We start from the raw sequence: 24,794 nt of genomic DNA, 5'->3' as shown, positions 1-24,794 counted from the left end.
TCCATCTTTGTTTAAAAAGGTATACTTTGGGGGCACCTGGGTGGCTCAGTCATTAAGCGTCTGCCTTTGGCTCAGGGTGTGATCCCAGCATTCTAGGATCAAGCCCCACATCAGGCTCCTCTGCTGGAAGCCTGCTTCTTCCTCTCCCACTCCCCCTGCTTGTGTTCCCTCTCTTGCTGGATGTCTCTATCTCTGTCAAATAAATAAATAAAATCTTTAAAAAGGTATACTTTGTAACGACTCTAAGTCATACATAACATAAAATAGAAGTTTTCCTTAAATCTGGAGAAAAAAAACTTTAAAGAACCAGCACTGATTTTTTTTAAATGTCACAAAATCATAATCATTCTCCTCAACTTATTCAATCTAACTTAACTGATACATATTCCTCTTGAATCCTGTTTTTCTATTAGTTCTATAAATTTTTACTAGTTGTTTTATCATCTTACTTTAATCGAAACTGGTACTTGTCAAACTTCTTTTTTTTTTTTAAGATTTTATTTATTTATTCGACAGAGATAGAGACAGCCAGTGAGAAAGGGAACACAAGCAGGGGATGTGGGAGAGGAAGAAGCAGGCTCATAGCGGAAGAGCCTGATGTGGGACTTGATCCCAGAACGCCGGGATCACGCCCTGAGCCTAAGGCAGACGATTAACCGCTGTGCCACCCAGGCGCCCCTGTCAAACTTCTTTCCATGAGTTTCCTTGATGATGAAACATTTTTGCAGTAACAACTTTGCAAAAGCATCTGAACAAAATAATTTTCCTTTTTTTAATTTTAGGATTCTTTTTTTATTTTTTTTTTTATTATATTATGTTAGTCACCATACAGTACATCCCTGGTTTCTGATGTAAAGTTCGATGATTCATTAGTTGCGTATAACACCCAGTGCACCATGCAGTACGTGCCCTCCTTACTACCCATCACCAACCTATCCCATTCCCCCACCCCCTCCCCTCTGAAGCCCTCTGTTTGTTTCTCATAGTCTGTAGTCTCTCATGCTTCATTCCCCCTTCTGATTACCCCCTTTCCTTATCCTTTTCTTCTACCGATCTTCCTACTTCTGTTCCATAAATTAGTGAAACCATATGATAATTGTCTTTCTCTGCTTGACTTATTTCACGGCATTATCTCCTCCAGTGCCGTCCATGCTGCTGCAAATGTTGGGTAATCATTCTTTCTGATGGCTGAGTAATATTCCATTGTATATATGGAGCACATCTTCTTAATCCAGTCATCTGTTGAAGGGCATCTCGGTTCCTTCCATGATTTAGCTATTGTGGAAAATGCTGCTATGAATATTGGGGTGCATATGGCCCTTCTCTTCACTACATCTGTACCTTTGGGGTAAATACCCAGTAGTGCAATGGCTGGGTCATAGGGTAGCGGATTGTGGATTTAAAAAAACAAAGTGTTGTAACTATTTAGAACCTACATTAATAGAAATTGAATACTTTATTAAATAACTCTTAATGAATGTTATTCTTACTAATATTATTAACTAATGTTTAATGCATGGAGTATGTTAAATGTATTACATTATGTATTATTGTATTAAATACATATTTAATAATGTAAATAATACACTTAATATTTATTAAATAATAAAGATACACTCATTGATTTTCCTGTTTTATTGAAATATAATTGATATAATTGTACTGTTCTTAGGTGTATAGCATTAAATTTTGATGTATGTATATATTGTAAAATGATTGTCACAATGTTTGGTTATGATCTATCACCACACGTAGATATAGTTCATTTTATTACAATGAGAACTTCTAAAACCCACTCTTTTAGCAACTTCCTTATATACCATAGAACATTGTTAGTTATAGCCATCATGCTGTTGATTATATTGCAGGACTTGCATATTTTTAACTTATGTATCTTATAACTAGAAGTTTTTATCTTTTGAACACCTGCCTCCATTTTGCCTATAATTTTTACAAATTTTTGACATCTGGTTGTAACATTGGAATTATAATTTTACTGCTTCATAAGATACAAAAGTTATAAAGATAGATGGATCTCATAAAATGTGGTTGTATTATAAAAGTCAATTTTTATAACTTCTCAGAATTCTAGTGAGAGGGAAAAGTACATTTTAAGATGTATATGTTTATAAAACAAATAACTGTAAAGCTTTGTTCATTATCATCAGGGTTTTGGAAATATCCACTTTCCACTCTTGACAGATAGAAACTGATTTTCTTTCTAGAGATATAAATAATGGATAACCTCTAAGTATTGAATATTAATATAGAAAACACAAGTATTTTTCTTACTATCTTTAATGGAGACAGTTACACTTGAGCATATTTTTCATTGCCTCCAGAACATCTTTATTCCTAAAGCTGTAGATGATGGGGTTCAATGTGGGTGTGAGGATGGTATAGAATATTGCTAAATATTTGTCCTGACCCAGTGTGTGGTATGATTTGGGTCTCATGTATGTGAAAATAAATGGCCCATAGTACATTGTGACCACAATCATGTGGAAGGAACAGGTAGAAAATGACTTTTTCTGTGCTTCTGATGATTTCATTTGAAAGACAGTAAGGAGAATTTGGACATAAGAAACAAAGATCAAGGAGACAGGGATAAACAGAAAAATTATGCCACTTACATAAGCTTCTCGTTCATAGAGTGTTGTGTCCACACAGGACAACTTCAACATGGCAGGGACTTCACAGAAAAAGTGATCAATGGCTCTTGAGCCACAGAAGGGAAAGTGGAGTGCATAAGCTGTGTGGACTATGGAGTTGACAGTCCCAACAAGCCAGGACCCTCCAGCCATGAGAACGCGGACATAGTCATTCATAAGAATGGGATAGTGCAGTGGGTGACAGATGGCTACATAGCGATCATAAGACATTGCTGCCAGGAGAAGGCACTCACCACCCAGGAGCGTGAGGGATAGAAATATCTGGAAGCCACAACCTGCAAATGAAATAGTTCTGCTGCCTGACAGAAAGTCAGTGACCATCTTGGGAACAATGTTGGAAATATGCAAGATGTCCATGAAAGACAGATGGCTGAGCAGGAAATACATTGGAGTATGGAGTCTTGAGTCCCTGAGGATAAGGAGGATCATGACTGTGTTTTCTGTCACAGCCATAATAAAAATGATGAATATAAAGGAGAAGAAAACTAGACTTGATTGGGAAGAAGAAAAGAGTCCTAAAAGAATGAAATCACTGGTGAAACTGTGATTCTCATGCCCCATCATGAATTCCACTCTTTTTCCTAAAATAGAAAAAAAAAATAGAACTAAAATGCAATGTGTAAATCTCAAATTCATTTACATTTAGAAGCATAATAAAATGAGAGTGCTGCATGTTTTGCAATTAAAATCAATAAATTCTCAACCAGCTTTTGCAACATGGCCATTCATTTTTTTGAATCAGCTGATAGTATTTGATATATTGAGTAAGCTGTTAGCTCCATGTAGTCTCAGAGTCTTAATTCCATATTCATAAATCAAGTTCAGTCTTTTGTCAAATGTCACCTTTTAAAGGATACCAATCCCTGAACAGTGTACTTATTTTTTTTTAAGATTTTATTTATTTATTTGAGAGAGAGAGACAGCCAGCGAGAGAGGGAACACAGTCAGGGGGAGTGGGAGAGGAAGAAGCAGGCTCCCAGCAGAAGAGCCTGACATGGGGCTCGATATCAGAACTCTGGGATCACGCCCTGAGCCAGAGGCAGATGCTTAACTACTGAGCCACCCAGGTGCCCCTGAACAGTGTACTTAAAATCTCAGTATCCCCCACCCCAACTTGCCTTTTTCTCCTTACTGTACTGTCCTTTGATGTATCTTGAAAATCACTTTTCATCTTTTACATATTAAATTAAATTATGAACTATATTTATTGTTTATTGTCATTCTAACTGACCAGAACTTCATCTTCCTAAGTGAAAATCTTTGTTTTGACCCCTGTATAAGCTGAATGGCTAAAATGAGGCCTGGTACATAATAGTTACTCAAAAATGTATTTTATTTATTTATTTAAATTTTTTATTATGTTATTCACCATACAGTATTTTAAATATGTGAATAAATTAATAGGATATGGAACTCAATTTTCTGTTTCATTTTTTATTTGGATAAAGCTTAAAGAAAATGAAATGTATTATTTCTCAATTTTCTAAAATATTAATGAAATGCTATAGAATTATCATAATGTAAACCTGTAATTCGAATATCAGTATTAAAATGAATATTTCATTCAGTTAAAATATGACTATATTTTACTTTGGCCAGTTTTATTAAATTCTAGAAATTGAATTATATTTTATTAATTCTTTATATAGGGAGTCATAGTGTTTCCTAAAGAATGATATTATTTATATGTGGATAGTGGCTAACTGTTCCCTTTAATATTATGTGCACAAACTGAGTATGTATGATCTATTCCTCAATAAGTAGATATACACATATACACATTTACAGACACACACACACACACACATACACACACACAGTGGTACAATTTAGGAAAATACTGATGCAGATCATGAAAACTAAATAACAAATATAAAACAAGTCATTTGCTATCTTTTAGGACTACTCATAAGTTTGAATGAAATCTGTTTTGGTTTTCAGTTTAGGGATGCAAATGTACAAATAAGTCCCTGATAAAATACAATTTGCATTTCTATTTGTTTTGTATTGATTTGCATTTTTCTTTTTTATTGTATTTTACTGAAATCAAGATTCTTCATTATGAAATAAACCTAATTATAATTTAATGCCCTGGAATGTGAACACTATTTTGCTATAATTTTAGGAATATTTAAAGATTAACATTTGAACAAAGTTGCAGATGTACGCATGTTTAAGTAGTTCTTGCTGTTTTAACTGGTTTGATCTACAGCTCAGTAAAATTTGGTATGGACATAAATTGAGATTTAAGGGCAGTGATGATTCCTAGAAACTGGTAAGTAAGTCTCTAAAATCTAAAATCTATGAATATTACTGACAACTCAAATTCAATATATCATTATCCAAAGTTGTTGACTTTTTCCCACTGCCAAAAATAATGTCCTAATAATAATAATAATCATAGTAACAAATAATAATTTTGTCTTTCTGTTTTTCCTTTTTCTATTAATATTTTTTTTGAAACTGCAACCAAATTATGAAATTTGTTTATTCACTCAAATTATTTTTCAAGGGCCCACTTTGTCTGGTACTGATCAGGGTGCTGGAGATTGAGCAGTGAACAAAAGCAACAAGGATTTCTGCTCTTATGGATATAATAGTCTAGTTGGGGGAGACAGATAAGAACCAAATACTTAAGTTAATTGCATATTATATTAGAAGGTGATAATGCTATGAAGAGAAAGCAAGGAAGGGAGTTAGGAAATGGATATTTTGGGGATTTCAGTTAGAGTGCTTAGGAAAAAGTATACTATATATAATGCTGCTCTAACCATGTCCTTACCTAAAAGTTTTCAGATTTCTTTATCTTATGCCAGGATATTATTGCTGCTAAGATTACATAAGCTGTGAGAACTACTTTAAAAACATACAAATTATAGAAATGTAATACAGGATGTGATTACTTGATAAAAGGGAAATAGTCTTCAGAATCAGCATCAAGTAAGGGTAGACTTTGGCTTTTTCATTGGAGAGTACTTTGAAGTTGAGGTTTTAACTCCTTTAATGTATTCTATTGGTGCCTCTCAACCTTTTCTCAGGCGGTACACATAGAAAATAATTTTTGAATCACACACTAAGGTGGATGAAGTAAAACACTGGGGATGAGTATCAGTATTGTGGCACATCTGTAATGCTGGGGATGCTCTACTCTAATATTGCTGAAGTTGTTCTTCAATATACAGATCAAGGTTGTGGTTTTCAGACTTACTTGAGCCTTTGAGATACTCTTTCTTGTGTTTTTTTTTTTTTCCCTACTGTTTCTTCCTAGAACAAAGTCGCAAATTACCAAGATTATGGTTAGATGATGTTTTAAGAAAGCGTTCTTTGAGAATGGTGGGCTTCTGGCAATACTTAAAAATGGCAGGAATTAGGGGCGCCTGAGTGGCTCAGTCATTAAGTGTCTGCCTTCAGCCCAGGTCGTGATCCCAGCCCCACATTGGGCTCCCTGCTCCACTGGGAGCCTGCTGGTGTTCCCTCTCTCGCTTGTGTTCCCTCTCTCGTTGGCTGTCTCTCTCTCTGTCAAATAGATAAATAAAATCTTTAAAAAAATGGCAGGTGTTAGAGTAAAGAAGTATCTCCATTTAATTGTTTTAGTCCTAGAAATGTTAAATTACTCTTGTAGATTTTCTGCATTTTTTTCCTTTCATACCTAATGGAGATTTTACACTATTAACTGTTGATTTGACTAGATGGAAGGAGATTAATACTTAGTAACAGATGGATTATAAATGCGTGCTTAGGGGCGCCTGGGTGGCACAGCAGTTAAGCGTCTGCCTTAGGCTCAGGGCATGATCCCGGCGTTAGGGGATCGAGCCCCACATCAGGCTCCTCCGCTATGAGCCTGCTTCTTCCTCTCCCACTCCCCCTGCTTGTGTTCCCTCTCTCGCTGGCTGTCTCTATCTCTGTCAAATAAATAAATAAAATCTTTAAAAAAATTAAAAATAAATAAAATAATGTGTGCTTATTTTCATATGACTTCAAAATAATGTTATGTTGTATTATTCACAACTCCGCACTGCTCTTTACTCAAGTGTCTGGCTGTAGCGATTGAGAGAGGTGGAATATGGGCTCTTATTGACATTTTTAGTAGTCACATTGCCTTGACAGACTCCATATGATTATTGTTTGATGATGTTGTGAAGAGTTACAGCATAATCAAAAGTTAGGAAATTGATTCGTCTTGGATCCTGAGGTTTATTGAATACTGGCAACTTGGGGAGTGTATACTCCTAGAATTATATCTGAGAACGTTGACTGGGTACTCTGGCTAGGAATAGGGAGTTGTTGGGACAAGTCAAGGAAAAGGGGAACAGTTTAGAATAGAATTGAAGGTATTTTGTTTGAATGATAAACCTAAACATAAGTGGAGTACACGTGAATATAGGATAAAGCTAAGGTAATCATCTTAACTTTCAAAGCAGTCACTATGATACTTTCTTTTAGATCTTAATCAATTACTGCTTAATGAGATGCCTTCTATTTTTATCCTAAAGTGTTCAGGAGTGAAGAGAAGGGCCATATGCACCCCAATGTTCATAGCAGCATTGTCCACAATAGCTTAATCGTGGAAGGAACCAAGATGCCCTTCAACAGATGAGTGGATTAAGAAGTTGTGGTCCATACATACAATGGAATATTAATCAGCTATCTATTAATATTTTATTTGTTACACTCATTCTTATTCAAAAATCCATTCTCCATTTATTGTTAAGAAGTATGGGTAATGTCTTTTCTACAGAATCCCCATTATGTAACAGTCCCTGGCCTATTGTATGTTCTCAAAAAAATTCTTGTTGAGGGAATTTTTGACTATGGACTATGATATCAAAAGTTTTCCACAATGTATCAATTATAAGTTTGTGGTGTCTCCACAAGAATGTCTATATTTTGTCTTCAGATATTGGAAGGACTCCATAATTATTAGTAATTCCCTAAATACTTCATCATCTTACTTCTACTAGCTTATTTCCACTCTCATAAACTTACCTGAAGTTTCTGCAACCATTCTTTAGGACTCTTTACCTAACCAGTCAATCAGGCACCTGGAATATCTTCCCACAATGCTAGAATAATGGATACAATGACATCTTCTTTGGCAGCCAGAATGTTGAATGAAATATATTTTTGAATCCAAAATGGTATGCTCTAGTGGTGAGCTTCATAACACTAAGCTAAAAACTGAGAAAACACATGTTATATGTCATGTAAATGCTTCCAAATATGCACAACTTTTATCAAAAATAAAGTATTTTTCTTTCCAGATGGCATCAAATGTTCTTTGTCTAATAATTCTAAATTTAAGTGAAGAGATGTAACATGCAGTTTACACTCTCTTATCTTCTAGAAGTTTGTAGACTAATTATAGAAGATGCTGCCATCTTTAGATACCATGTTTTTAGCTATAAACCCTGTCATATTCCAATCTTTTTTTCTCAGGTAAAAGGTGTTAATACCTTTTACTCAGTGAATGTACTACACTCAAATAATTTTTACTATTTTACATTTGTCAGGGTTTTCAAAATGCACTATGTAGCCATTAATTTTGACTTAACTAGATTCAAAATAATTTTTTATTTCTCTGTCAAATCTCTCAGTATAAAAATAAAACATTCAGAGTATTTCTTTAAAATAGAAGATGATTTACATTTAAGTAGAAGGAAATTATTCAATAATATCAGTAAAGCTACACATTCCTTGAATTATTTATATACCTCTACACTACATCATTTTAAAAATATTTTATGTATTTATTTATTTCAAGAGAGAGAGATGACAATAGAGGTTCAGGGAGAAGTAGACTCCCTGCTGAGCAGAGAGCTGAATGCAGGACTTGATCCCAGGACCCTGAAATCCTGACCTGAGCCAAAGGCAGGTACTTAACCAACTGAACCACCGAAGCACCCATACACTCTAACTTTATATTAAAGTTTCAACTGTAAGACAAAAGACAAAAATAACAAATGCTTTCTTCCTGAAAAATGTTTATTTTAAACAGCATTTGATACAGGAATCCTGGGGAACATTAAGTCCAATGTACACACTTACATATTACACTAAAAGACAATGCTGCTTTTATTTTTGGATATATTCTAAATACCTAAGATTGCAATGACCTAATTGATATAGGAATTATGAGCTCTATGATAAAAATTCAAATATCAGACTTACATGGTTGGTGTGCAACTGAGTCCAGTTAAGGGGTTGCTACTGATAATTCACTGTAATGGAATTTCATAGAAGAAGTAGAAGTCTGGCAATGGGTTTCCCTAAATATGGATGGAATAAAATCATTGCTTATTTAAAGGAGTTGACATGGAAAATCCATACCATATATGTGTAATAATGTGACGTTGCCTAGGAATGGGAATGTTACTGATCCCAAATAATATTAAGAAAGTAGTAATATAATCTAAAAACTTCTATGATTTGAAGTGATAAACTAGAAAATTTAATGAAAGTACAGTTTCTTTAAAATATTTCCTATTATGTCTTATTGTAAAACAACACATTGATCAGACATGAAATTTCATCTAAAATTAATTTTTATCAAATCAGGAAGATAATGATACTTGCCTCAAAAGGTTGTTTTGAAGATTAATTGAGGCTACACATTATATAACACACACAGAACAGAGCTTAGCACTTAGTAGTTATACAGAGGCAATGATTATTACTATAGTTTTGATTATTATTGTTTCTAAAATTACTATATTAGTATTTCTACAATTACTTTATTATTATTATTGTTATGGTTACTTCTTTATATATTAGAGAGAGTAGTATTCAGGAAATGAGAGTATATAACTGAATAAAGAAATACAATTCAGTGGTGTGATATTGTGTACTCACTGTCTGGTGAAATCAGTCCATGAGTCTCTCTGGGGGAAATGGAAATATAGTATGTTTGAATGACAATGTGTGGTTTGTTTCCCACCCATATACACACATACAGGTGTGTGTGTGAGAGAGAAACATTGTTCCTTATTATGGAATCAATCAGCTGATCTGTCCACAATTTTATTCTATACTACCCATTTGACATTAAAATTAACTATTGTTTTTGTCCTTTTGACCTTTCAGGACACAAAATCATACACCAAAGAATCATTGCATGGTGATCTTACATCTATTTGTCGTTGATGCCGTGACAGTTTAAGGGAGTCCTGTGAGTATTCTCTCACAGTGACATTGAATTAATCGTGCCCAACAATGAACTGCCAAAGTCCCCTGAAGCAGGTGTCACCATTCATACCGCCATTTACAAGAGCCCAAGCCAGAAATCAGAAAACAAAACAAAACAAAACAAAACAAAGAGTTATCTCAATTTTCCTTTATATCTGCACTCTTCCATATAAAAACCACCATCTCCTATCTTCTCTCCATACATAAATTCCCTTCTCAATCGGTTATTCCTCCTCATGATGCTACATTCCGTGTGTTGTCATGGTGACTCTACAGCATCTATTCTATCCTTTGTCAGTAGAATGTCTACATCTGTATGGGTTCAGTACCGTCCACATATGATCACACACTTCACAGCTCTTCTTGAAGTCAGAAGACTGTGGCCAATGAAGTACATTTTAGACAACGACATTGGAAGAGTTTGGGGACTGGAAGCACACACTCTTCTCACTCCTCTGTCTTGTGAGTTTCACTTACATGTGATGATGTGTGGTCCTGAATTCTTTCTGAAAGAGTTATACAGGAAATAAAACCCAGGAATTTAGGAGCAAAAACCTGTGAGCTACCAGACAATTTATTCATCATGATAATGTGTGAAAATTAATGAAAAATAACTCACCAAATTGTTAAAAGAATAATTTGGAAAGGGAAAAGACAAGAGGTTTCCCTGTGATATGTTCTTGCTCTCCTTAACATTCCCCTTGGGTTATATGTTTTTGGGATAGCAGATCTAGGATAATTCCAGTGTGTTTTATTCAAAATGCATAACACAGGCTTTTATGACATAGAAGTACAAAAGATTATATTGTAATAATAATTCAAGTAAATGTCTGCCTCCAATACCTCCCCCTATGAATACACTTTTGTCTAGTCTATTTTATTCTTTCTGGAACACTGTTTTGAGCATGCAGATAATCTGCTAGGTTATACTGTATGCACATTCCATTCCATTTACATTAAAAAAAACAGTAAAATAACCAATCAAACAAGGAAAAACATAAAATCTCCCTATCTCTAGTTCTCATATCCATGGAAACTAAAGTATTTATAATTTACATGACATTGTCTTTCTTGCATCTTTGCTACATCCATATTTTTTTCTTACACATAAACAGTCTTTCCCATCATTTCTAAGGTCTTTGAAGTCTTCCAACATCTAGCATTTCATGTAAAAATATCCTTCTATGGAGACATCCTTGCTCTCTTCAGACCATTCTTCCTTGCTTCTCTTTCTTGTGTAGAACTGGACAGCTCTGTCAGTGCATCCTGTTTCATCTACAGCTGTACTGTCTGAGTTTATGGTTGCTCTATGCACCCTGAATGGGACCTACTGATCCTTTCCTGACTTGCCCCTAACGTATCCCAAGGGCCCTCTTCTCTCACTTAATTAAATGTTATGAATTTCACACCACCCAAGACAGAACATTGTTGATGAATTATTTCACATCTAACAACTGGGCTCACTGGCTCCCCAGAGGCTACCAGCAAGAACCTCCTCATTGGTGCCTAGCCATCGCTCACACCATTTGGGTGTATGTTTCAATGTCACTTCTTCCAGAATGATTGAGAGGCATGGAGTGACGCCCCATACAGGAATTTGCTTCAAAGAAGCCAAGAATTTGCAGGTATAAGTGAGATAGATAGTTTGGGAGGACCAAAGAGAAGCAGGGAGGACACCTACCACGTTGGAGTCTTATGTCATGTAGATTCTGGAGGAGAAAATAGCCACCTTTTGATGGGTGACATGGGTTGTCATGTCCTCAGAGAACAGCTGGGGAGGGAAGTGAAGGGAACATGAGGAAATCATTTGTGTGAAGTGGGGTGGGGGCACCGAGACAGAGAGCATTCCTTAGGGTACAGTAGAAAAATACCAGTGTCACAGAAAGAAGGGAGCTCAGCTTGATTAAATTCAGAATTATTAAATATTTCAGATTGATTAAATAAAGTGAGATGAAGAATTTATTAAATAAAAAATCCTACCTTTCTGAACCCTTTCCCATTTTACCCTCTCTTCTTAGTATATTTTATTTCCATTCTTTAGGACTTGAGAGCACACTGTCTGTTAAAGGAACTGTGTATGGCCTGTATCTTTTATCAGATAGAAGTTCTAGGGAAGGAGGGGGAGAAAAAGATGGCGGAGGAGTAGGGGAACTTTTTTCAGGTAGTCCCCTGAATCAAGCTGGATATCTACCAGATCATCCTGACTACCCATGAAATCAGCCCAAGACATAGGAAGATACATCTGGATCTCCACAAATGTTTCCAGTACTGAGTATTCAGGAACGAAGCAGGGAGCCGTGAATCTGTGCAAAGCTAACAGAAGATACAAGGAAGGGGGAGGGAGCTGCCGCACTTGGGTGCCAGGAAGCAGTAGCTACCTGCACTGGGGAGCAGACCAGACTAGCAGACTGGCACCCATGAGAAAGCAGACTGAGACCCTGAGCTCGGGAGCGCCTGCGTGACCAGGCGGAAAACCGAAGCTTCAGAGTGTGCATGAACGACACTGAAACAGGGAGCTCGGGAGCACAAGTGGGGACTGGGGGTGACTGGCCGTGTTAGAAGCACAAAGGACAGAGACATGCCAGCCCTGGGAGGGAGGGCTGGGAGAGTGGCTGTGGGACCCACAATCTGGGACACTGCAGGGGGTTTTAGCAGCACAAACAGAAACAGAGTTAAAGTGCCCAGGAGAGCTCAGTGGAGAGTGGACTGCGATCTCTCTGTTCTGAGACAGAGGCTAGGATACAGCCGCTCCTGTTCTGACTCTCAGAAGTGTCACAAAAAATCACCAGAGAAAGCCACCAGAGAACAAAAGCCCAGAAATACCAGATCACATTGTGCCCAACCCCATTCCCCATCACAGGGGATAGGGCAACTCTACCAAAACAGGGTTGCCTGAGTATCAGTGCAGCAGGCCCCTCCCTCAGAAGGCAGGCTGAAAAATCAAGAAGCCCACATCCTTAAGGTCCCTATAAAACAAATGCACACTGCCTGCATCCTGGTCAATAATTTGGGCTCTGTGCATCCCCACAAACTCTCCTCATCAGAGTGACAAGGAGGAGGAACCCCAACAATGGAAAGAAATGGAGACTGTGGCCTCTGCCACAGAACTAATGGATATGGATACAACCAAATTGTCAGAAATGGAGTTCAGAGTAACAATGGTCAAGATGATGTGTAGGCTTGAAAAAATATTAACGAAAATATTAACAAGAATATAGAATCTCTAAGGGTGGAAATGAGAGCAGATCTGGCAGAAATCAAAAATGCTATGAATCAAATGCAGTCTAAACTAGATGCTCTGACAGCCAGGGTAAATGAGGCAGAAGAACGAATTAGTGAATTGGAAGATGGGATGATAGAAAAGAAGAAAAAAAATGGAAATTTGGATAAAAAAAATCCAATCTCAAGAATGTAGATTATGGGAGATTACTGACTCAATGAAATGTTCCAATGTCAGAATCATCAGCATCCATGAGGGGGTAGAGAAAGAGAGAGGTCTAGAGGAGATATTTGAATAAATTGTAGCTGAGAACTTCCCCAATCTGGCAAAGGAAACAAGCATTTGTGTCAAAGAGGCAGAGAGGACCCGTCCCAAGATCAGTGAGAACAGACCTACACCACATCATATAATAGTGCAATTTGCAAATATTAGATCCAAGGATACAATCCTGAAAGTGGCCAGGGTGAAGAGAATCCTCACATACAGAGGGAGGAGCATCAGAATAATGTCAGACCTGCCTACAGAGACCTGCATGGCAGGAAGCATTGGTAGGGTATTTTCAAAGCTCTATCTGAGAAGTACATGAAGCTAAAGGTCCTTTAACCAGCAAGGCTGTCATTCAGAATTGATGGAGAGACAAGGACCTTCCAAGATCGGCAGAAACTGAAATAATATGTGACCACCAAGCCAGCCCTACAAGAAATATTAAGAGGGGTTCTATAAAAGTAAAAAGTCCCCAAGAGTGATACAGAACAGAAATTTACAATCTATAGAAACAAAGCACAGGCAACATGACATCATTAAAATCATATCTCTCAATAATCACTCTCAATGTGAATGGCCTAAATACTCCCATAATGACACAGGGTTGCAGATTGGATAAAAAGACATGACCCATTCATATGCCGTCTACAAGAGACTCATTTTGAACCTAAAGATACATCCAGACTGAAAGTGAAGGGATGGAGAACCATTTTCCATTCCAATGAACCTCAAAAGAAAGCTGGGGTACCAATTCTTAGACAGATTAGATTCTAAACTAAAGACTGTAGGTGGAGATACAAAAGGACACTATATTATTCTTAAAGGATGTATCCAACAAGTGGTTATGACAATCATAAATATTTATGCCCCCAACAGGGGAGCACTAGATACACAAGCCAACTCTTAACCAGAATAAAGATACATATAGATAATAATACGGTAATAGTAGGGGACCTCAAGACTCGACTATCAGCAATAGACAGATCACCTAAAAAGAAAATCAACAAAGAAACAAGAGCTTTGAACGACATTTTGGACCAGATGGACCTCATAGATACATACAGAATACAACACCCCATGACAACAAAATACTCATTTTTTTCGAATGCACATGGAACTTTCTCCACCATAGACTGTATACTGGGTCACAAAACAGGTCTCAAATGATACCAAAAGACTGAGATTATTCCCTGCATATTCTCAGACCACAATGCTTTGAAACTGGAACTCAATCACAAGGAAAATTTTGGAAGAAACACAAACACTTGGAAACTAAGAGCCATTCTGCTTAAGAATGATTGGGTACAGCCACTCTGGAAAACAGTGTGGATGTCCCTTAAAAAGTTAAAAATTGAGTTACCCTATGACCCAGCCATTGCACTACTGGGTATTTACCCCAAAGATAGACATAGTGAAGAGAAGGGCCATATGCACCCCAATGTTCAGAGCAGCATTGTCTATATCGTGGAAGGAACCGAGATGCCCTTCAACAGATAACTGGATTAAGAAGTTGTGGTCCATATATACAATGGAATATTACTCAGCCATCAGAAAGAACGAGTTCTCAACATTTGCTGCAACATGGATGGCACTGGAAGAGATAATGCTAAGTGAAATAACTCAAGCAGAGAAAGACAATTACCATATGATTTCTCTCATCTATGGAACATAAGAACTTGGAAGATTGGTAGGGGAAGAAAGGGATAAAGAAAGGGGGACAATCAGAAGGGGAGCAAAGGTCAGTCATAAAATAAAAATTCAACACAAATGTGTTAATAAATAAATAAATAAATACAAATAATTTAAATTGTCAAAGAAGAAGTCAAGCTCTCTCTCTTCACAGAAGACACGATATTTCTTGTGGAAAACCTGAAAGATTACACCCAAAAATTTCTAGAACTCATACAGCAAGTAACATGGCAAGATACAAAATCAGTGCAAATAAATCACTTGCATTTCTATACACTTAATGAGAGAGAAGAAATAGAAATTAAGGAATCAATCCTATTTACAATTGCACCCAAAACTATGAAATACATAGGAATAAACCTAACCGAAGAGGTAAAGGATCTGTATACTAAAAACTACAGAACAATTATGAAAGAAATTGAGGAAGATGCAGAGATGGAAAAACATTCTATGCTTATGGATTGGAAGAATAAACATTGTGAAAATTTCTATGCTGTCCAGAGCAATCTATACATTCAATAGAATCCCTATCAAAATTCCATTGACTTTTTTTTTTTTACAGAAGTGTAACAAACAATCTTTAAATATGTATGGAACCAAGAAGGACCATGAATAGCCAGAAGAATGTTGAAAAAGAAAACCAAAGCTGGTGGCATCACAATGCCTGATTTCAAACTTTATTAAAACAATGCTGTGATCAAGACATCATGGTACTGGCACTAAAACATACAGATAGATCAATGGAAGAGAATAAAGAACCCAGAAATAGACCCTCAACTCTGTGGCCAACTAATCTTTGACAAAGTGGGAAAGAATATCCAATGGAAAAAAAATCAATGTCTTCAGTATATGGTGTTGGGAAAATTGGATAGCCAAATGCAGAAAAATGAAACTGAACCATCCTCTTTCACCATACACAAAGATAAACTCAAAATGGATGAAATACCTAATCGTGATACAGGAATCCATCTAAACCCTAGAGGAGAACAGAGGCAGCAACCCCTTCAACATCAGCCAGAGCAACTTCTTGCAAGACATGTCTCCAGTGGCAAGGGAAACAAAAGCAAAATTCAGCTATTGGGATTTCATTAAGATAAAAAGCTTCACCACAGCGAAGGAAACAGTTAACAAAACTAAAAGACAACCAGTGGAATGGGAGAAGATATTTGTAAGTGACATAACAGATAAAGGGTGGAAAAGATCTATAAAGAATTTATCAAATTCAACACCCAATAAACAAATAATCAATTCAAGAAAAGGGCAGAAGACATGAACAGACATTTCTCAGAAGAAGACATATAAATGGCCAACAGACACATGAAAAAATGCTCCACATCACTTGTCATTAGGGAAATACAAATCAAAACCACAATGGGATACACCTTACACCAATTAGAATGGTTAAAATTAACAAGACAAGAAAAAACAAATGATGGTAAGTATGTGGAGAAAGGGGAATCCTCTTACACTGTTGGCGGGAATGCAAGTTGGTACAGCCAACTGGAAAACAGTATGGAGGTTCCACAAGAAGTTAAAAATAGAGCTACCCTACAACTCAGCAATTGCACTACTGGGTATTTACCCCAAAGATGCAGATGTAGTGAATAGATGGGGCACATGCACCCCAATGTTCATAGTATGAATGTCCACAATAGCCAAACTACAGAAGGAGTAGAGATGTCCTTCAACAGATGAATGGATAAAGAAGATGTGGTTCATATATACAGTGGAATATTACTCAGCCATCAGAAAGGTTGAATATATACCATTTACATTGTCATGGATGGAACTGGAGGGTATTATGCTATGTGAAATAAGTCAATCAGAGAAAGACAATTATCATATGATTTCACTCATATGTGGATCATAAGGAATAGTCCAGAGGATCTAAAGGGAAGGGAGGGTAAATTGAATGGGAAGAAATCAGAGAGAAAGAGACAAATCCTGAGAAACTTTTGACTCTGATAAACAAACTCAGCATTGCTAGAAGGGAGGTGGTTGGGGGGATGGGGTAACTGGGTAATGGGCCTTAAGGAGGGAGCATGATGTGATGAGCACTGGGTGCTACAGACAACTGATGATTTATTGAACACTACATCTGAAATGAATGATGTGCTATATGTTGGCTAATTGAATTTAAATTAAAAATGGAATTTAAAAAGAGGAAAAATGAATAATGTCTGTAGAAGCCATTTCCAAAATATTGCAGGAACTGATAAAAGTACAAAATTCCATGCTCCCTGATATTAACTTCTCTAGAATATTCCTCTTTTTCACTTATGTTAGATAGGGAATACTAACTAAATTTTAATATATATATATATATATTATATATATAAATTTAATATATATTAATAAATTATATATAAATATATATAAATTATATATAATTTTTATATATTTATATAATATATTATATATTATATACATTTAATATTATATATTATATATAAATTTAATATATATTAATAAATTATATATAAATATATAAATTATATATATAAATAAATATATATATTTATATATAAATTATATATATAAATTATATATATAAATAAATATATATAAATAAATAATATAAATTAATAAATTTAATATATATATATAAAATCCAGTTAAACATAGCATACAACATTAGTTGCCTGTATGTATTAATTTAATTATATATTATATTATATTATATTATATTTTATATAATAAATTATATAATAAATTGTATATAAATATATATAAATATTTATATTATATATTATCCAATATATATAATCCTATATATATATCCAATTTATATATTATCCAATATATATCCAATATATTATATATAAATTAAATACATGATATATATAAATTAAATTAAATTAATATATATATATATATCTCCAGTTAGTTAACATATCATATAACATTAGTTGCCTGTATTTACTAATTTAATTATCCAAAATCATTCTTAGCTCTATGTAACATCACCACTCAAAAAAGAAAAATAGGAGTAAACCTCAGAATAAAGAAAACAAACAACAATTCTGATTATCCTATTTATGCAGGTAAGCCATTCACCCCACTCCACTCCATCATCACATTCCACTTTGACTCTCTTGCTAAATATTGGACAACTAAGGGCATACACACATTTTTATAACACAGGGAGGTTTTGTTTTGTTTTGTTGGAGGGAATTCTGACCTATTCTTAAATATCAAAAGTAATTTCTTTTGTTGCTTATAAAACACTTAAAATATTTTTCTCAATGTCAAGTGCAAATAATAAAAGTAAAATACCATCATTACTAAAAAAATAGATCTAAATTTAGATGTTGAATTATCTTGAAGGTAGTAAAAAAGTCAGCTTTAGGGCCTCTCTCTAGTAAAGGCCCTTCTAAGGTCATTATCTTAACTGACCATTATATTTTTTTCTTAAGGTAAGTACCCAAGACTGTACATTCAGGATACTAAAATTGTAGTTTTGTCCCGTGATAGTCTTAAATCATTTCCACCAATGACTAACCTTAATGTAAGTGTTGATTATTTATGGGACTCAAACTTTATTTAAAATCTGAGATCTAAATTACATAATTCCTATTTTTTCCTCTGAGGACAGACATGCAATGATTTATTGCTGATGTTTTCTTAGTGGAGAAAGCCTTTTCACAACTAAGTTATTTTATAGGAAAGTAAGAATCAATATTCTCAACTAAATATTACATGCAAAATAATTGGAGGAAATAAGGATAGAAGATATGCCCTCATTTTAATAGTAACTCACTGAAATATCTTATATTCAAAATAAGAAAAGGGTAAAGTAGATCTGCATATGTTCTCTTTGATCCCTAAACTATATTACCTTGACTTTCAAGTCATCACATTTTTTTTCTTCTTTTAAAAATTATATCTGAGCACGAGTTTGCCATATTGCATCCTTTAATAAAATTAAGAGGTTGAAAATTTAAATTCAACCTCATTTTGATTTTTATTAAATAATTAAGTAAATAGTGCTATAGAAAAAGATACTGTGAACACCATGCTATTATTTAAATTGTTCTCAGGGTGGGTGGCTCAGTCATTGAGCATCTTTTTTTTTTTAATTTTATTTATTTATTTATTTGACAGAGAGGCAGTGAGAGAGGGAATACAAGAAAGGGGAGTGTGAGAGGGAGAAGCAGGCTCCCCACTGAGCAGGGAGCCTGATTTGAGCAGGGAGCCTTATGCAGGGCTTAATCCCAGGACCCTGGAATCATGACCTGAGCCAAAGGCAGACACCTAATGGCTGAGCCACCCAGGTGCCCCAGTCATTTAGCATCTGCCTTAGGCTGTGGTCAAAATTCCAGTGTCCTGAGATAGAGCCCAGCATAGGGTTCCAAGCAGGGAGCCTGCTTCTCCCTTCTTCATCTTGCCCTGCTTGTGTTTCCTCTCCTGCTCTCTCTCTGTCAAATAAATAAATTAAAAATAAATAAATAAATACATTACTCTCTGTGAGCTTGGACACAATTTACTCCTCTTGGAATTTTGGAAACCTGAGTCTTACTTCCATAACCATGCTGATGTTCTTCAGATTCTTGTATCAGAGAAAATGCACTGCTTAACTAGACATCCCCTGTGTCATATAATTCCTCAGAAATTCTTAACTATTGTGAACTCAAAAATAATCAAATTTTTATCAGTTGGTTATTAATTATGTGGAGACCAAATTGATATGCATATTTTAAAAGTAAAGAACTTTTTGAAACCCTATCAGGTAAATATGCTGATTTATTTTCATTTTAACAAAAATATTTGAGCTTTTCCCTGGGACTCAATTTTATTTTCTTTTGGCACACTGACATCAGCTCTACAAAAAGCATCAACTGCAATGTATACAATGTGCTTAACTGTGGATTAGAGACCAAGTTTCCCCAAAAGGGCTGTTGGAAACAAAATATGAGTCTCCACCATGATTAGGTAGTCAGCCTATTTGCCTGGAAAGGTTAAAAATCTTACATAAGGAGATGATAATGAATATGTATCTTTAAATTATATTTTCAACTGAATTTATCATGCTAAATGATTGAAGACTTATTTTCAAAGGCAAAAACATCACCAATAAACTTAAACATTGATAGTACATTAACATTTCCTAAAATGTGTCTCAAATAGGAGACCTAAACGTTTTTGCATTTCTCTCAGAATCTTTTTTTTTTGTATTATGCAGATATGCCACATTCAATAGCTTGATTATTTAGAATATATGTGGTGATATCAAGAAATACTATAAGTTTATCAAAGTTTTTATTAAAGAAGAAATTGCTGCAACACTGTAATTACTACCCTCGTGTAGATGGTTAGGAATTCTTTCTATATGTACTATTGCAGATATATCTTTCATTCTTTTTACAATGTTTTAAGAATAAAACTCTAGAAGAATGAGATACAGCTGTGTATAAAGAGCTATATGCCTCAAAGGAAATGGCATTTAGATTTTTTTTATAAAATTAAAGACAATTGATATGTCCTATCATTCAGAAGAAAACATACTATTTTAGGTTAATATATTTTTCTTTGGTTTCATAGGCATGGCTTGGTGAAAGAAGTCTTCACAGTAACAATCCTATACAAAATGGCCGTTTATTCTTCTGAGTCCTCTGAAGTAAGCCAAAAGAAATTACAGTGCCTTGATGAGTTTAATTCAACTTACATTTAAAGAAGAAAACATGCATTTAGTCTCAGACATCTATTTAAGGAAATGCATTTCATTTTGATGATTATGTAGAGTGAATTTTCTTATGCTTCTAACATGTGCATTATCTTAATTGGGACTATTTCTGAGATGTCTATGCAATTAACATATTTCTTAAATGATATGTAGAAATAACAGAGAGCTAAGTTTTCGAGATTTGTTTGTTCATATTAAATTTGAATCACCACAGATTTACAAGGACAAAGGGGGTGAAGGGCATCTTGTCACAGTGAGATAGGACCTGAGTTTGACAGCAGTGTGTATCACATACTTAAGAGAGCATGACCCTAGAATATCCTTGTATTCTTGATTGGGCTAGGGAACAGGTGTGTTCTTTCTTATTTAAATCTTATCATTTTGCATTATGCTTATCACTAATTTATATTCAACAATATTTTTGAAATAATAAAATTGTGTAAAGTAGGCAAAGGATTTCAGAAAATAAAAATAAATGGTGAGAATTTTATGCAGTTCTATTACAATGAAGTATTATGAGAGTTGTATGGTTTCAAACAAGTCCAGGATTTTATTAATAATTTCATTTTGATATTTATGTTTTTACTGCCTAATAACATGAAAGAGATAACACAGTCTCTATATGGCTGGCTTCCATTCCTACTCATTTCTTTAGTTTCTATCTGCTGGTATAATTTATTTGAAACTTTTGCCTTAAATAAATGTACATTAAATATTTTAATAAAGTAGAATTTAAAATTCAGGGAATGTTGGAGAATAACAACTTGCAAATACATGTCAGCTGTGATAAAAATCAGAAGTTTTATTATGATGAGAATAACTACAAATATAATTGCATATTTGATAAAGTTGTTTAGGTATGAATTTTTGACTTTCTGTTTAGGGATCTCATATTTAACTTGTTCTCAAATCTACCATGATAAATCTAAATTTTAATATTGATACTTCTCTCTTGCCAAAGGTTCTGGTTTGGATTAAACATACATTAGGATAGTGTTATTCTTAATTACTTTGCTCATATTGACTTCCCAAGCCATTGCTTAATCTACCAGAGCTACATTGTAATTATAGTTACTTAGGAATGGTAATTGTAATTTTTAAAATCATATAAGTGAACATAATATCATAAAAAACAGTCAGTCCTCAATACATTTATCTGAAACTAATAATGTACTATATGTTGGCTAATTGAATTTAAATTAAAAAATATATAGTGAATTGAACCACTCATCAGGAATTTTAACTATATGTAGAAAATGCTTCTGGATGTTGGAGGAGGATTCTGGACATAAATGGATTTTTTTTCTGGGGAAAGAAGATGCATGATGTCTTTTAGTGGTTTCTATTCTCTGGATTCATTTTAGCACATTTTCCTCACCATTCAGGTGAAATATTTTTGTATTTATAAAACATGACAGGTTGAATAGCTTTAAATTAACTTCTTGAAGTTTATGGAAAAGTTTTTATAGCATTTAATGTTTTTAATACTTAGCATAGTATTTTCTTTTGGAATCAGAGGAGGCAAAGAACCTGATTAGATAACCTTGTACATGCTTTAAAAAGTCCTAAGAATTCTATATTTATTGAAATGTTTGTATTTATAATATGTTATGGCTGCTATAGACTAAAGTAGAGTGATTTAACATTATGGAGATGTTTTTACAACATTCAATGGTTCAAATCCTTACAGCAGTATTATCTTTGGAATCAGAGATGGGAGGACCCCTGAATAAAGAACATTGTGTATGTTTAACACAAAGCCTCTGAATTCTGTACTTATCCAAGAGATAAAAAAAGGGTGAAACATATACATTTTTTTAAACTACACATAAATTACTGTTAATACTGTCATAAGTTCATTGGGGGATTTATTAGGATTAATAGCCTGACGACTAAAAAAAAAAAAAAGAGAGAGAGAGAGAGAGAACTCAGGGAAATTAATTGAGAAACCGTAGTTTCTCTAAAAGGTGTCTTGTGTGTAAAGATTTTGACTGAGCTCTGATCATACAGGACTTACTCTCTGGAAGCTACTGTAATAAGATAATTTTGTTTTCCCTCATTTAAAGAAGAAAATAAAGGAGGGTAAGCTCTGGATAATTCACGTGGCTGGGGAAATGGTATGGAGGCATATAATAATAACCATTTTCTTCTCTCTTAAAGGACAGCCAGTGTCTTTCATGGAATCTAGGGATATGATCTGCTCTGATGTTTTAATTTAAACTATGAAGACAGAAAATCAAAGTGAAGAAACAGACTTTATACTTTCTGGTATTTTCCAATATGGCCAAATGAACTCTTTCCTCTTTGCTGCCATTGTAATCCTCTTTTCAGTGGCTCTGATGGGAAATATCATACTGATCCTTGTCATTCAGTTGGACACGAGACTGCACACTCCAATGTACTTTCTACTCAGTCAGCTCTCCTTTATTGACATGATGTACATCTCCACCACAGTGCCCAAGATGACCACTAACTTCCTGACAAAGAGTAAGAACATTACATTTACAGGCTGTGCGATTCAAGCATTTGTATTCTTGGCCCTTGCTGGGACTGAAGCCCTTCTTCTTGGTTTTATGTCCTATGATCGATATGTAGCCATCTGTCACCCTTTGCACTATGCTGTACTCATGAGCAAGAAGATCTGTTGGTTCATGGTCACATGTACATGGGCCAGTAGTTCTAGCAATGCTTTAATACATACGCTGTATGTATTTCAACTTCCATTTTGTAGGTCTCGGATTGTTAACCACTTTTTCTGTGAAGTTCCATCTCTACTACCACTGGTGTGTCAGGATACTTCCCAGTATGAGCATACAATCCTCCTCAGTGGGCTTATTATTCTGCTGCTGCCATTCATGGCCATTCTAGCTTCCTATGCCCGTGTGCTTACTGTGGTGTTCCAGATGAGCTCAGGTAAAGGACAGAAAAAAGCTGTCTCCACTTGCTCCTCTCACCTGATTGTGGCAAGCCTATTTTATGTGACTGGTCTCTCCACCTATACTAGGCCACACTCCTTGCATTCTCCAGAACAGGATAAGGCAGTGGCAGTGTTTTACACCATCATCACACCTTTTCTCAATCCATTTATCTACAGCCTGAGGAATAAAGAGGTTACTGGTGCCATGAAAAGACTGTTGGTATAATAGATAGGAAATGCCACTTTGGGAACCCTTATTGATTGATATTGAACAGCATGGATCACTTTGCCTAGAATACTGTTTTGGACTATGCAAACTCTAAGGAATATCTATGGAATAAATGGATAAATATCTTGATTCCTGCTAGCTCTAGCATGGCTTAATCATAGTTATTGAACCTACATGGTTTTCCAAACTGCAATCTGGAAAAAAAATTGTTGTTATTGTCAATTATTTGGCTTCTAGAAATACTTTTCAACTCTCAGCTCAATGTTTGCATGTCAAAACATATATTTTGTAATGTTCTCCTTAAGATCTGAATGTAATGAGGAGGGCATATGTTCTATTCAAGTACATAATATTTAAAGTATGCTATAAAAATTGTAATATATTTCAGTATAAATAGTTCACTCATTCCTGCATTCACTCAACAATTGATTTAAGGTTTTAATTATGTGTGCCCAGTTCCTGTACTGGTGAAATGGCAGTAAACAAAGAAAAGAACTGACAGAATTCTCTGATCTCATTAAGTTTACATTCCAGTACAGGGAGACATAAAATTTAAAATATAAAATAAAATAAAATAGACGTGAAAAATCTGGAGTATTTCAACCAGTAGTAATTACTGGGGGAAAAAAGGTAACAATTGGCATAGGGAAAGTCACAGAGTTTTGCAGTTTTATATAAAATAGTCCAATGTGTGGGCAATCATAGGAATGATATTTGGTCAAAAGTTGAACTGAAATGAGTTAGTAATTCATAAGGATATCTCATTAGGAATGGTCTAGGCATAGGAAGAAGCCAATGAAAATGTCTTGAATGTAAACAAGCATGGCAAGTAAATGAAAATCAAGGTGCAAAATCAAAGCCAATGAAAATCAAGACATTAATTGTAGGAAATGAGTAAAGATAATGGAGACTGGATTTGAAATGTTACTTTGACCACT

The 24,794-nt window shown here is 34.8% G+C and overlaps 1 protein-coding gene and 1 pseudogene across 1 annotated transcript; one reads left to right on the top strand and one right to left on the bottom strand.

Annotated features, from left to right (window-relative positions):
- Positions 1–2,297: 2,297 nt before the first annotated feature.
- On the bottom strand, positions 2,298–3,236 carry LOC113261865 (olfactory receptor 2AJ1-like). Its single transcript, XM_026508184.2, has one exon. It carries the CDS (start codon positions 3,234–3,236, stop codon positions 2,298–2,300), a length of 939 nt encoding a protein of 312 aa, XP_026363969.2.
- A 19,651-nt stretch (positions 3,237–22,887) lies between these two features.
- LOC113261864 (olfactory receptor 2AK2-like) lies at positions 22,888–23,853 on the top strand (annotated as a pseudogene).
- The last annotated feature ends 941 nt before the right edge of the window (positions 23,854–24,794 follow it).

The sequence above is a fragment of the Ursus arctos genome, unplaced genomic scaffold, assembly GCF_023065955.2.
Source record: "Ursus arctos isolate Adak ecotype North America unplaced genomic scaffold, UrsArc2.0 scaffold_5, whole genome shotgun sequence".
Lineage (NCBI taxonomy): Eukaryota > Metazoa > Chordata > Mammalia > Carnivora > Ursidae > Ursus > Ursus arctos.
The sequence above is the reverse complement of the archived record's forward strand: the minus strand, read 5'-3'. Positions and strand labels throughout refer to the sequence as shown.

Bases quoted from the DNA above. Each gene is read 5' to 3' on its own strand.
- LOC113261865 (XM_026508184.2), bottom strand. From the start codon at position 3,236: ATGATGGGGCATGAGAATCACAGTTTCACCAGTGATTTCATTCTTTTA.